This window comes from Thunnus thynnus, chromosome 2, assembly GCF_963924715.1.
Source record: "Thunnus thynnus chromosome 2, fThuThy2.1, whole genome shotgun sequence".
NCBI lineage: Eukaryota > Metazoa > Chordata > Actinopteri > Scombriformes > Scombridae > Thunnus > Thunnus thynnus.
The window spans coordinates 11167306-11181112 of record NC_089518.1 but is presented as its reverse complement, the minus strand read 5'-3'; the positions used below and the strand labels follow the sequence as shown (position 1 = coordinate 11181112).

Below are 13807 nucleotides of genomic sequence, written 5' to 3'. Positions count from 1 at the left end.
AGTACACAACACATCAAACAAATGTATATGTAAATGGAATAATTGTGAATGGAAATGGAAATAAAATATAATAATAAAATAAATACATACATCTATACCCATGTGTGTGAATGTAGAGTGTGTGTGTGTGTGTGTGTGTGTGTGCGCGTGCGCGCACATGTGTGTGTGTGTGTGTGTGTGTGTGTATAATTTACTATTAAAACTGACATTTCAGTAGCATTGAACTGTGCTCTTTTCATTATCTGATATTTGTCCAGCCAGATATAACGAAGACCGTTAGTCTTTTACTGGGTGACAGACCCACACATTAAATAATTTTAGAGAAAAGTCTGTTTTAATAGATTTGTGTAATGTTGTAGAACTGTAATACAGAATCTTGAAAGTAATTTATATAGAAGCGATCGTTGTGATTTTTTTTTTTTTTACTTTGATAATATTTGAATCACATTGATAAGGAACTGCTTTGTCACAACTAAACAGAAATTAGACAAGACGAAAGTGAAGTTACCTGGACATAACTCCAGTTATATGTAAGACTGTAAAGAAATTTTGTGTGGAGAATATTATTAAATCTCGATTTGGAATGATCAAGTATGATCCATCCATCTAGTGTTGTAACGGTGCTATCAATGGGTTAAATGTGATGTGAACTATAAATCAATCAATCAATCAATACCTATAATGAAGGAATACAAGCGGACCTGTCTACAGTATACATTACAAGTATGTATTGGCCTACAGTCATGTGACCCTTGCCTTGCAGATCACAGTGGTCCTTTGAGAGTTTGTCCTTTCTATATACCAGTTTTTTTCCTGTCCCAACATGCCCTGGCTGAAAAGGAAATATCCTGGACAGGCCCAATTTTTAAACTACCTTACTGATGACATTTCATTATGACTGTATAAACCCTTGTTTCCTGGATTTGAAAATCAACATTTACTTCTGTGAACTATTATTTGAGGTAAACAGTTATGTCGTTGAACTGGCAGGCAAGAGGAAAGAGAGGAAGATGGAATGAAAGAAAAGCACAAACCCGCAACAGACAGAAAAAGAGAACGTGCAAATGAAAGAGAGGTGTCTGTTGAAGATTTTTAAGCATTTTTTTCAGACAGGCAGGAGTCCTTGAATCTCCACCGTCTCTTCTACCATCCTCTTCCTCCTCATCTTCCCCTGTAGTGTTTACACGCTACCACTTCACTTAATCTGGCCTGCAGGATGCCCACTTCACTTTGTTACCTTTCAGCACAGAGACAGAAGAGTGGATGTGGAGGGAGAAAAAAATGAAAAATTGCAAGCCTCCTGCAACATCTCCAAATGTCTTTTCTTTCTGCATAACTCTCTCTCCCTTTCTCTCATCCTTTTAGCCCTTCATCCCTTCCTCCTTCACTCACTCGCTCGCTCCCTCCATCTCAATCTCTTCTCGGCTCACTCAAGCGTTAGCCAGCAGGGCCTCCAGCATCGATCCAATAAAGCTGGTAGTCGGCACTGTGAGGCTTGGAGAGCTTTCACCCAAACCCAGCGTTTAAGCACGCTCATTTAACAGCACGTCGCCATGATCTGATCTGGGGGTGGATGGTGGCGGGGGAGTATATGGGGGGGTGTTTGATTTTTTTCTCTTTTTTTTTCTCAGCCTCTTCTTATTTTCTTCTCAAAAGTGTAATCAATAACAGTCACACTGGTTGGACATGCGCACACACATCTCCAAATCCCAATTACCTCCCCTGCCAATCCGCCAAATAGACCAAATGTTTGTTTGTCAGCACAGGAACTTAATACACACATAGGAATAGAGGGAGAGGGAGTAGGAGACATAAAATGTGTTACATATACAGAAGTATTTTCCTCTTTGTGCTTGGTTAAAGTAAATACAGTTTGACATTTTGTGCCTGTTTAAAAGTCAATGGGTTCCCTTTTCCAATGAGCATGCATCATCAAAGGCGCCATTTCACTCGCTGATACGCCGCAGCAGCAGGTGCAGAGGGGAAAGCTTACAGATGGTGTGTGCATTTCTGTGTGTGTGTTTCCTTGTATTTCAATTTTTATTTGACTACCAGGATTAAGAAAGATCCCTCATTCCTCATATCTGCAGTGGTTAGGTTAATGTTCACTATAGTTATTGGTTTAAATAATGAGACTTTGTTTAAAGTTCCAGTTAGTGAGTTGGAGCTTTAAGTTAAGTTGAATATAAAGGGTCAGTTAACGAAATTACAAAAAAAGAACAACAAAAACATCACTTATTCCTAGTGGTATTTAGCCACACAGACTGTTTTGGTTTTACTGTATGTGCTGGGGTTTGGAGATATCGAATTCTGAGATTTCTGCTGCCATTTTAATGCAATAGAAGTGTATGTGATTTTGCTTGTGGTGCCCAAATGACATTTAAATTTAAGTGTCATCTCTCTCCAGAAAATGTCCCGGTTATTCTTGATAATCCATGAACCACAGTGTGAAGAGTTTTCATTTGAACAACTTTCTACTAAAGATATAGTCCCCATATGGAAACTGTGGAGAGAATGTTTGTTGATTAGCCTTAAGACCTTAATATGCTTCAAACAAAGTGCTTATCAGCATCTGAAACACCCTTTCCAATGGCATAATCAGACAGGGCTGCTTCAGAACAGAAAATCAGACAGTCATACCCACTTCACACAGTGAGTGGCCAAGTGTGTGGAGATGTGAATGTAAGGCAAGGTTACTCTCTCATGCTCCCTTTTTAAATTCTTCACACAACTGCTTTCATGACTTTATGTGTTAAACAATGAATGCCATCAAGGAGAGACTATCTGAAAGTATGCTACATAACTGTACTATTTATTTCATTGAGACTACAAAGACATAAAACGACACAGAATTCTCTTAGAGATCAGGGATGCAGGCAGGAGGATTTTCATGATTTTCACCCCGCCTTTGAGTGTGGTCATTTAAAACAGGGACAAACACTTCTGCTTTAAGATGCAGTCGAATAACACTTTGTACAATCTAGTTCGCCTGAAGCACACTGAGGCCTTTACTAAAGGGGACAGTTCTGGATGTTGCTGTTTAATTTTACTGCTGTAAGCTACACAATAAATCTCATAGACAGATAAAATCTTGATTTCTTGTTAAATACAACCATCCACCAGCAGTTTTGTTGCAAAACAAGCCACACATGTGATTTCTTTCTTAGCTGTTATCTTCCACTTGGCATCACTGATTATGGAGGTTTGACAGCACGGGTGGCTGCAGCAAATCCACTAATGATAGCAGCTCGACATAATTTAAAGTTATTTTCACACCCAACTTAAACTACTGATAAAAAGGAAATGTGTTAATTCAAAGCAGTTATTATTTGTTAATAACTGGTGTGTTTCATCTTAAATTTGAGTGTGCTTAACACATTTAATCTAATTTCTCTAATTGAGTTCTACCAATAAGAGGGTTACATATATTCGGACACCAGAAGGTAAAAGTTAAGGTCCTCACAAGCATACTAAAACAGATTTGGGATTGTGTGTGTGAAAGTAGTATTTCAATGTGAAATTCCTCTTCTTACCGCGTACATCACTTTCACCTGCAGCACCGTAACAAGTCAATCATCCTATGCTGTTATTGGAGTGTAATGCTGCTCTGTAGCCGCACACTTGACATATTCATTAGGTATAAACCAATTCATTTACAACACAGTGCTATTGGATTGTCCTTGCCTCGACATTCATTTCCCAACACATTGGCGTTTGATGCATTGCCAGCGCCAATTAACTTTGATAACTCAGCCCCAGTTTAATATACTGCTGCTGAATTGGCTTAACAAGAGTGCCGCGATAAGCTATTTCTGAGCTTTTTGAGTGGCGATAGCTGGATTATCGCTCAGAGTGAGGGAGGGACAGAGAAAACTTTCCTGCATAACCCCCCGGCCAAAAGTCATTAAAATGTTGAGTTTGTTTTTGTTGGCAGACACACACACACACAGAGGCACATACACTGATTATGTTATTACTTTGTCCTTGTTGGCTTTAATGATTTGCATAACTCATTTCTGTTTTACACTATTGTGGATTTTGATGACCGTGTTCAATTTTATAGTACATGTTTTCAAAGTGAGAAATGTATCTTTCAGCACAGCTTGAATGTATGAATAGTTTTGTGCGGCTTTTTGATAAATGTGCATGTTGTAAATACTGCTCTGACAAAATTGTTTCAGATAAACAGCCGAGCCAATAAGGGAAGTGAATTGTTGCTTCTAGCTGATGTGTTGGTTTTTCTTTCTCTCGGCAGGCTGCCAGGAGCCCTGCTGCTCTCTCGAGTTGTTCTGATCATCTGATTGATCCCTCGATCCATCACTCAACGCCAGTCCCGACAAATGGGTGCTGACATGGGAGCCATGGGCGGGAAGAAGGTCTTGCTCCTAGTGTTCCTGTTTGGATGGGAGAAGTCGCTGGGCCTCAACTGGAACCCAATCCCACGCAAGACTGTTCGATACCAGGGTGAGTGAGCTGTGTAATACCAGCTGATACAGGAGTCAGGCCTTAGGAGGCATTGAAACTTTCCACTGAAAGCCAGACTTAAAAGAATTCCTTTAGGTAGTTGCTCTTTAAAGTGACACAAATATATTCAACTGTGCATTGTTCTTGAAGTTTTGTGACGCAGTGACTACTCGCAGGGCTAGTTGGTGAACATCTGCAGCTGTTGAACCAGAAAGCCAGGAATGTGCTACTGCTAGTAGCTTTCGGAGCTTCTTTCTTTTTTCTCTGTTCAGGGTCACTGGTTAGCTTGGTTGCTAGTCAAGTCAAGTAAAATTTACAAAGCACATTTAAAAACAAGGGTTGACCAAAGTGCTGTAAAAACAAGCAAAATAGCAAAAGCCATATAACAACAAAATAAAAACACAAAGACCAGAAAGAAGAAAAAGAAGAAGAAGACAGGGAAATCTCATTTTGAGTTAAAAGCCAAGGAATAAAGAAGTGTTTTAAAACAGGCAGTGTAGAGGCCAGCCTAACTAACACAGAGGCAACTCGTTTCTCGTCAGAGTTTGGAGGCTACAACTGCATCTCCCCTGTGCTTCAACCTTGATCTTGGAACAACCAAACGTAACTGCTCAGTGGACCTGTGTGACCTTGATGGGATGTGTGGTTGTAAAAGGTCAGAGAGATAGGTTGGAGCTAGCCCATTTAATGATTTGTTAGCAAACAATAAAATCTTGAAATCAAACCTAAAACATACAAGGAGCCAGTAAAGGGAGGCCAGTACAGTGGCAATGTGCTCTTGTTTGCATGTTCCTGTTAAAAGATGAGCTGCAGCATTCTGGACCAACTGCAAGTGTGAGAGGGAGGCCTGTCTAACACCAACGTAAAGAGCATTAAAGTAGTTGAGCTGGGACAAGATAAAAGCATGTAACCCTTACAAAATCAGTTTTCAAAGTGTCAAAGGCAGGTAAATTTGAGTGTCATCTGTATAACAGTGGACTGAGATGCCATATTTTCTAAGAATGGACCCTACGGGTAGCATGTAAAGGGAAGATAGGATTGGCCCAAGAGTAGAACCCTGAGGGACTCCACAAGGAAGAGGTGCTGAGGAGGATACAGAGTCATCAAGGCTGACAGAAAAACTTCTGTCAGATAAGTAAGACCTCAACCACCCCAGACCAGTACCTTGAATGCCAACACAATGCTCCAGGCAAGAGATGAGGACACTACGGTCTACTATGTCAAATGCAGGTGTGAGATCTAAAAGCATAAGCATAATGGTGGAGTCCCCACAGTCAGTAGCAAGTAAAAAATTGTGAAAAACTTTTAAAAGTGCAGATTCAGTGCTGTAAAGGGCTTTGAAATTAGACTGGAACACCTCAAGAATGCCATGTATGTCTAAAAATGATTGCAATTTTATGAGTACAACTTTCTCCAAAATTTTCAAAAGAAACTGGGGTTTGGAAATTGATCTCAAATTGGAGAGGACTGAGGTGACTAGATTGGATTTCTTGATCAATGGTTGTACTACTGCGTGCTTAAAATTTTCTGGTATAACACCTGAAGCGAGACTGCTGTTCATAACTGTTTGGATGTTTGGTCCAATAGTCTCACAAATCTCTTTATAAAAGCAAGGGGGAACAACATCTGTGAGACAAGCTGAAGGTTTCATATGATCAATGATTTCCTTTAGAAGAGAAAGAGGCACAGGTTCCAACTGGTTAAAAACAGCAGAGCAAGTGACAGTGATGGATGGGTCATAAGAAGGGGGTTATATGTGTGCTCTAATGATCGCAATTTTGACAACAAAATAGTGGAGGAATTTTCACAGGTTTTTGAGGATACATCAAGACAGGCAGATTGGGGGGTATAGGGAATAGTGTTAATGGTGCTAAAAAGAACACAAGGTTTGTCACAATTATTTGAAATAATATCAGAAAAATACTTTGTATTTTCAGCCTTGACAATTTTATGATATCTGCACCAGCTGTTGTTTAAAAATGTCAAAAGACACCTGCAACTTCTCTTATTTCCACTTTCATTCAGCTCTGTACAATCAACTCCTGTCTTTAATCCATGTATCTTTTGTGGAGCAGTTATACTAGGGTTAAATAAAGTGGATGTTGAAACAAAGCAAATAATCTACGATAGCTTCCTCCATTTTTGGACTCTTTGACTCTCCCTTTCCTTAAAAGCCAAACGGATACAACAGTCAGAGGATTTTCCATTATATCAGAGGTGGATGATTGCTGATTTTTGTCAAGAGGCCGACATCGACCCTCTGTAAAACAATACATCAGTCTAATCCTAGCGCTCAACTGTATTTGCACTCTTTATCTCAGTCCTCCTCTGCAGCCAGGGCCAGCTTTCTTCGCTGAACAATGCCAATTGTTGCAAGCTGAGAAATTTTTTTTGTGTGTCTTTTTTTAATCCCTCAGAGGGGAAGTGCTGCATTCTCTCTCTTGGGGATTAGGGAAATACTATAAAGAGAGGAATAAATATGGGGAAAAAAGCCATATTTTCTCACCTCTCTATAGCACCTATCCCACCTTTCATCCCATATCTATCTCTCCGTTCCCTTCTCTTCCTCCTCTTTCTTCTTGCCTTTTATCCTTGCCCTCCCCTTTTTTGCTTTGTATGCTGCGGCTTATCGTATGAACCCGAAATGCTCTTATGGCGTTTTCACAAAGAGCTCCGATTTCAGCCGCTCTCGAGGAGAATGGCGTGTGGTGGTTGGTGGTGGGGTGTGGGGATGTTTCAAAAGCTGCTTTCTCATGTCGCTATCGCCCCCAACACCCCCCTCCCTCACCACCCCCCACCTGCTTTTTTTTCCATACAGCCTTCCTACTCCATCTCATCCCTCCATGCCACAGTCGTCACTGGTGCTGTGGTGAGATGTGAGGACAGAGAATAGGGGAGAAAAAAACAATCGATAGGGCATCAATAGTTTCTGGTGAAGTGCTCAGTGTGACAGTTTGGCAGAGAGCAGCCCAGATCCCTGCTACACTCTGGCCAGAGCACACAATTGTGGTAAAAACACACCAGACAGGGCAAACAGGGACAGCTGCACAGTCTTATATGGAAGAAGCAAAGCAAATGAACTCTCATATTCAGTCTTACAAATGTATTTTTCTGGAAAAACAGGTGGATAAATCTTCCTGTAGAGACAAGATAACTCCCCTTGCTTCTTGTGCAGCTTCACTGTTTTGTTTTTTTTCAGGAAATAAAAGCCTCGTCATGAAACACAGGAGAAGGCAGATCACGTCACTTCTATCATATTTGATTCGAGTATGGCACTTCAGCGTGGAAAGATTCTTGACACAAATTGATTTGCATTGGAAACAAGTGGGATTATCGTACCCGTTGACAGGTTTCTCCACTTGGTTAAAGAAAAATGAGATTTTCAGGCTCAATACTGGGTTAAATGACTTATATGGATGGGTTCTTGCTACAGTGCTGGGGAGGAGATAGGAGAGAGACGAAATGGAAAAACAAAGCTGCAGAAAGAGGGGAGGGGGGTTGAGGATTGGAGAGGGGGAGCAAAATGGGAAGAGAGAGAAGAGATACAGTATATAATGGAAAGAAAGCAAGAAAGAGAGACAGGTGGAGAGACATAGAGAAAGACAGAAGAGAGAGAGGCCAGTCACTAACTGCCTTAAAAGGACAGAAAGTAGATTCAGACGAACGACAGAGAAAAAGGAAAACACACATACACACACACTCACACACAGTGAGTGTGCAGGCCATTCACCCAAGGTTTCATTTTGTATGGAGGCATCTCTCTGCACAGGCACACATAGCATCCATATTAACTTGTGTGTGTGTGTGTGTGTGTGTGTATGGGTGGGTGGGTGGGTGTTGCTGTTTGCATGCAGTGTGAGTTTGCAAGACACAGACAAGAAGATAGGCAATGAAAAACAAGAGTGAGAGAAAATGTGGGGGCACAGAGGGCGTGTGTGTTTATACCTATCTCTGTAGAGAGAGTGTGTGTAGCTGTGTGTCTGTCTATCTAATCCCCCTTTGTTTTTATGTGTGTGTGAGTGTGTGTACTGCTTAGGCTGGCAGTCTGAGGGATTTGGAGCTTCGGGCAATGTGCGTGCGTGTGTGTGTGTGTGTGTGTGTGTGTGTGTGTGTAGGAGAGTTGGTTGGGTGATCCCCCCCTCTATCCACCAACAAAGCCACCACCCCTGCCCGGCAATTACATGAGACTTACATGAGCTTGCAGAAGAGGAAACACAAATGTCCTCATTCTCTGCATCTCTTTTTCCCTCGCTATCTATCAACGTCATCTTCTTCTCTCACTTTTTCAAAGACAATGCTGACATTTTGAATTTTTGGCTGTTGTTATTCCCCAACAGCCACATCACATTTATAGAGGGGGGAAAAAATATCACCATTGGCTCCTAATGAGACATTTTATGTACACACATTATGTATACGCCTCTCGCAGAGTTGCTAAAGAGCACCATAAATTTACATACTTTTCATTTTTCTTTCATAGTCTCTCATTCTAATCACTGACATAGTGTATGTATCTTGATGTCTTTTCACTTTTATGTGGATTATATTTCATATTTATGTTCATATGGTGCATGTTTTTCATTCATTTGTTTTTTGCTACAGGTCTTTTGATCCATACATTGTTCATACATTGTTGCTTTACTCAGTTTTTGGCAAACATTAATCAAACAGGAGTGAAATCTGTGCATTTGTTTGGGTCTATTTTCAGCTGTGGATTAATACACATTTGTTGCACTAGTATTGCGCTAGTAGTATTTAAGACAGCAGCATGGTGAACGATTGAGTCAGAATAATCTATAGTTCCCATGCATGTTGTAAATAAGGAATATGTAACCTTGCACGACAGTGTGGCTCATTGATTTTTTTTGACAGTAAGGTGTATCATATGGCACAGAGGAATAAGCAAGATATAACAAACTAATAGTTGTTTATTGTAGCCACAGATAGGACAACGTTTTTGTTTTGCCAGTCAGTCTCAAGTCTTCACTATGAAGACATATGTGCAAAAAGTTAACCATTAACACTACCTCTTAGCTAAAGTTATCTTAAGCTAGCTGGCCAATGAATATTAAAGGATTTGGCTGGCGATTTTCTCTATTTGTCTTATTGTCAACAAATCTTGTGCAGATGCAAACCAACAATGAACTCATCCAACTTACAAGTATTATGTGTGTCCAAAGCCTGATATATCGTATTCGTCTGTGCTGTAGACCTCCATTGTCCAAAAACTATTAAAAACAGCCACACCGTTCTACTGGGTGACATGTTCCTTCGTCCCTGAGCAAAACAATTATGTAGTTTGTTCAGAAACTTTCGTTTTATATGTTGCTCTTGGTTTTTTTTGCTGACCACAGCATATATCTGAATGTGATAATCCGAGGTATCATCTTTGGACTTTCTGCTGGTGTGCGCTGCCAAACGCACCTGTTCAACTTGTCTGATTGATGTAAAGTATATTAGCTGTCAGGAAATTGAAGAGTTTTTACAACATCATTTTTAATATTTGGACTTGAGGAAGATAGTAAGTAAGAGAAGCTTTTTCAAATAAGGTTAAGTCAGAGTGAAGTCATGAGTCACTGGTGTTAAAGACAAAGCTGAATTCTTTTTTGATTTTGTAGTGTAAAGTGTTTGTGGAGTGTAAAGTCACCAGATTTGTAGACTCAATCTAAAATACTGGCAGCTTTCTCGTTTAAACTTAACAGTTCAAGAGAGGGCGATTTAATGTTTTTTTTTTCTCATTTGTTTTCTGCCACTCACCTCTGCCTCTGTCATTCTGTTTGTGTGACCAACCTTCTCTGTGCTTTTTTTGTCCTATTTCTCATTGAATTGGCCCCAGCTGATTTGACCATCTATTATGTTGTTTTAAAGCTATTTCCACGCCCTTAGCCTGGCCCATTTCCATTGACCAGAGAAAATACTTCAGCTGATAACACCACTGTCCTCTCTCACTCCTCTTTTTCTGTCTTTCTCTCTCAAACATCCCATTTCTCTCTCTCTTTATGGCTTTCTCCTATTGTATTCATACACACACACACACACACACACACACACATAACTACATGCACTCCGCAGCCCAGCCCAGTGACAGAGGCAAGTACGCCAAAACTATGACAAAACACAGCAGCTGTGGTTAAACAAAGAAAGGAGAGAAAGAAAAAATGAGAGAAAGAAAGGAAAGAGGGAGGTAAAGAGAGTAGAAGGAATAGAGCCCCTAGAAATGTGATATTTTGTTTGAAAATCTAGCCTGCTTTGATGCAGCAAACAAGTCCTGCATCTTTAAAGAAAAGCCAAACCAAATTTATGCCTCTTGATTTAGTAAAAGAAAGATAGAATGAGAGATGGTGGGAGAGAAAAACACAGAGCAGAAGGAGGGTGGAAAAGGGCTGGGCCTCTGACCTCCAGAAACCTCTCTCCCTCTTTCTCTCAACCTTTCTTTTTTTTTTCCTTCTTTCTGTCTCTCTCTCTTTCTGCCATATCTCCCCAAACCCTCCAATTACAGTAATGAGTGGTTGAGAGCGAGGCAGAGGAGGAGGCAGAGAGAGGTTGTGCGTGACTGGGAGGATAGATGGGGGGAGAAGGAAGGAGGAATGGAAAAAGGAGATTCATCACTGTTTTTTTTATCTGCGATGAGTGTCACTCATCCCCTGACCCTGCGCTGATTGGTCAGTGAAGATTTACAGCTGGGACCAGATGTCAGGACCTGGAGTGCTCACTGTTGTCATACTGACTTTATGAGAGCTGATGTGGAGGCAAGTGGGCATGTGGATTAAAATGAAAATGCCACTCTAGGCTGCTCTCATCCAAAGCACCTCCCCGTACGTAGCAGTACTACTATGGTTCAATTGATGCACCGGTTCACCACTATTGGCCTTATATTAAAAATCAATGTCATCCATTATCCTTATCCTTAAAAAATGAACATTTCACACACACAGTACAAATTTGCATAATATAGGCACATATGATTTTCAGATATTTAAAACATCATACATATGAAACAGATTTCACATGTAAGGGTTCACATATAGTATGCAGAAATTTCACAAGTGATGAAACCTTCCATGATTTTGGCACCCATCATGGAGTTTATCACATATGAAGATGTATCTTACATGTGATTAATTCATATTAAGACAGTCTCCAGACAGAGAGATAGAAACATGATTTTCACATGTGCTTTTGTAATGATGCCATTTAATTCCATATCCATTGGATAAATTACACCACACTGTAGTGTTGAAATGATTAGTTGAATAGTTGATCGACAGAAAAATAATCAACAACAAATTTGTAACTTGAATATATTCAGGTTTTTGACTGTTGGTCAGACAAAGCAAGCAATCTGAAGACTTTCTGGTGGCCATTTTCTCTACTTTCTGACATTTGATTGACTAAATGATGGAATTAACAACAATAAAAATCAGGTTTTTGAATTGTACGAATAAAGGTGCCAGTTCTCCAAACCAACAGCCTGCAAATAACATGCACATGCAGCAGTTGGGGATACAAATTGTGTACAAGAATAGATTTGTTGATGGTAGGAATTATCCAGTCGCAATGCAAAAATTCATGTACAAATTATCCAAAGTTCTGGGAACAATTATGGTAGCAGGATTTTGAAGGCGTTAGCAGTAATCTAAGCTTTTATCCGAGCAGCTTCCCAGCTTCCATCAGTTGGACAGAAATCTAACATGCCAGTAGTCCGGACCTGATGAGGCTGTAGCTCAGGTGGTAGAAAAGTGTTGGGCGTAAACCTTACTACAATGTGTGTAGAGAGAAAATGTGAGTTGCTTTGGACAAAAGCGTCTGCCAAATTAATAACATGTAACCCCAATACAAGATTTCATAAGTATCTATGAAGACGTTTTATCATCATTATGCTGGGTTTCAATGGAGTGTTCCATGGTCTAAATGCTTTTTAGGGGATTTTTGCTTGAACAAGAATTCTTGGGAATGACTAAATACTTGTAATTTTTGGCATGGGGATTGTTCACTGAGTCAAATTCCAAAACAATAGCAGTGCCATGCTGCAACCATTGAGTTTCACAGGCTTCTCTCTGTCTCTTTCTGTATGTCATCACCACAACATTGTACAAAAAGGCCTCCCCAGCTGGTGCCCGCCACTGTATCAGTCATACATGCTGAACCATGACGCTGGAATGGAAAAAACCTCACTTGTGGCATCAACCAGCTCTTGATTTGTTCTGCTTGTTGTGGATTGCAATGACGACCCCCCAGCGAGTCAGGCTGTTTTATCCCCCCACCCACACTTTCATCTTCTCCTTCACCCCCCGAAAACCGTCCCCCCACTGGGCTCACTTGTTCCGTTGTTGTGTTAATCCACTTTTACCACTTCCTCTCCTCCCACTCTCCCATCTCTTCATCTCGCTCTTCCAATTCCGTTGGATTCTGTTGCTCCAACAACTGTTTATCAAAAGCAATAATGGATAGGGATGATATCAGCCAATAAAGCCTTTAAAATGAAATATCAGCATCAGCTCGAAATGAACATTTCTGCTGATATGACAGGCTGATGATGACACTTAATTATGTGCACATGATGCAAACCGTTGACTAAATGCTCCACAAACTGTTTGTCCGGTAAACACGGACAAACAGTCCCAAATCAAACAGACAGTGTAAATGAATTTATATTGTTGTCAGCTGTTAACACAAGCATCTTTAGTTATCCTCCATGCTACAAACAGGCAGCAGCAGCATTAAGGTGCAGTGTGGAGGAGCTGCATCATTGAGTGTCCCTGGGTCTTATCCAGCTTTATTGTAGAGGTGGAAGAAGGATTCAGATCCTTTACTGTAGCAAAAGTACCAATACAGCAATGTGAAAATACTCCATTACAAGTAAAAGTCCTATACTCAAGTACATACGTACCATAAGTATTATTGGCTTGATATAGTTAAAGTATGAAAGTAAAAGTATTGGTTTGGTCCCTCTGACTGCTATATTGTTATATGTGAAATCATTAGAGTACACTTTGTCTATTTATGTTCTTTCAGTTGGCTTTAATTGCTGTACGGTTGTACAATGCACTTACTTTCACATGATCCCTGTGGACAGAGATTACATTTGTTTACTTGTTTTGCAACTTGTGAAATAGGTCAAACTTGCCCTGGTTGTGGTTATTGTAAGATTGTCTCAGGGACAGCATCCTCCAAGCCTGTTAAAGTAGGATGAATCTTACTGTTTTGTTTGGAAATCTAACATAAAAATAAATATGGCATGTTTTACCTGTAACCTAAGTTTAAGTAGTCATTTTGCCCAGTGAATGAGTACATTTTGAAAAGCACTGTATTTTATGTCTGCATTTGCCAGTGGGAGTTGGCA

At 40.3% G+C, this 13807-nt stretch overlaps 1 protein-coding gene across 1 annotated transcript in view; it reads left to right on the top strand.

Annotated features, from left to right (window-relative positions):
* sema4c (sema domain, immunoglobulin domain (Ig), transmembrane domain (TM) and short cytoplasmic domain, (semaphorin) 4C) overlaps nucleotides 1-13807 on the top strand; it is a 94740-nt gene that overhangs the window by 43169 nt on the left and 37764 nt on the right. The window contains exon 3 of the mRNA XM_067602997.1: nucleotides 4256-4464. Within this exon, the coding sequence (XP_067459098.1) occupies nucleotides 4341-4464 (124 nt within the window). The 5' untranslated portion in view covers nucleotides 4256-4340. The remainder of the gene's footprint in view (nucleotides 1-4255; nucleotides 4465-13807) is intronic.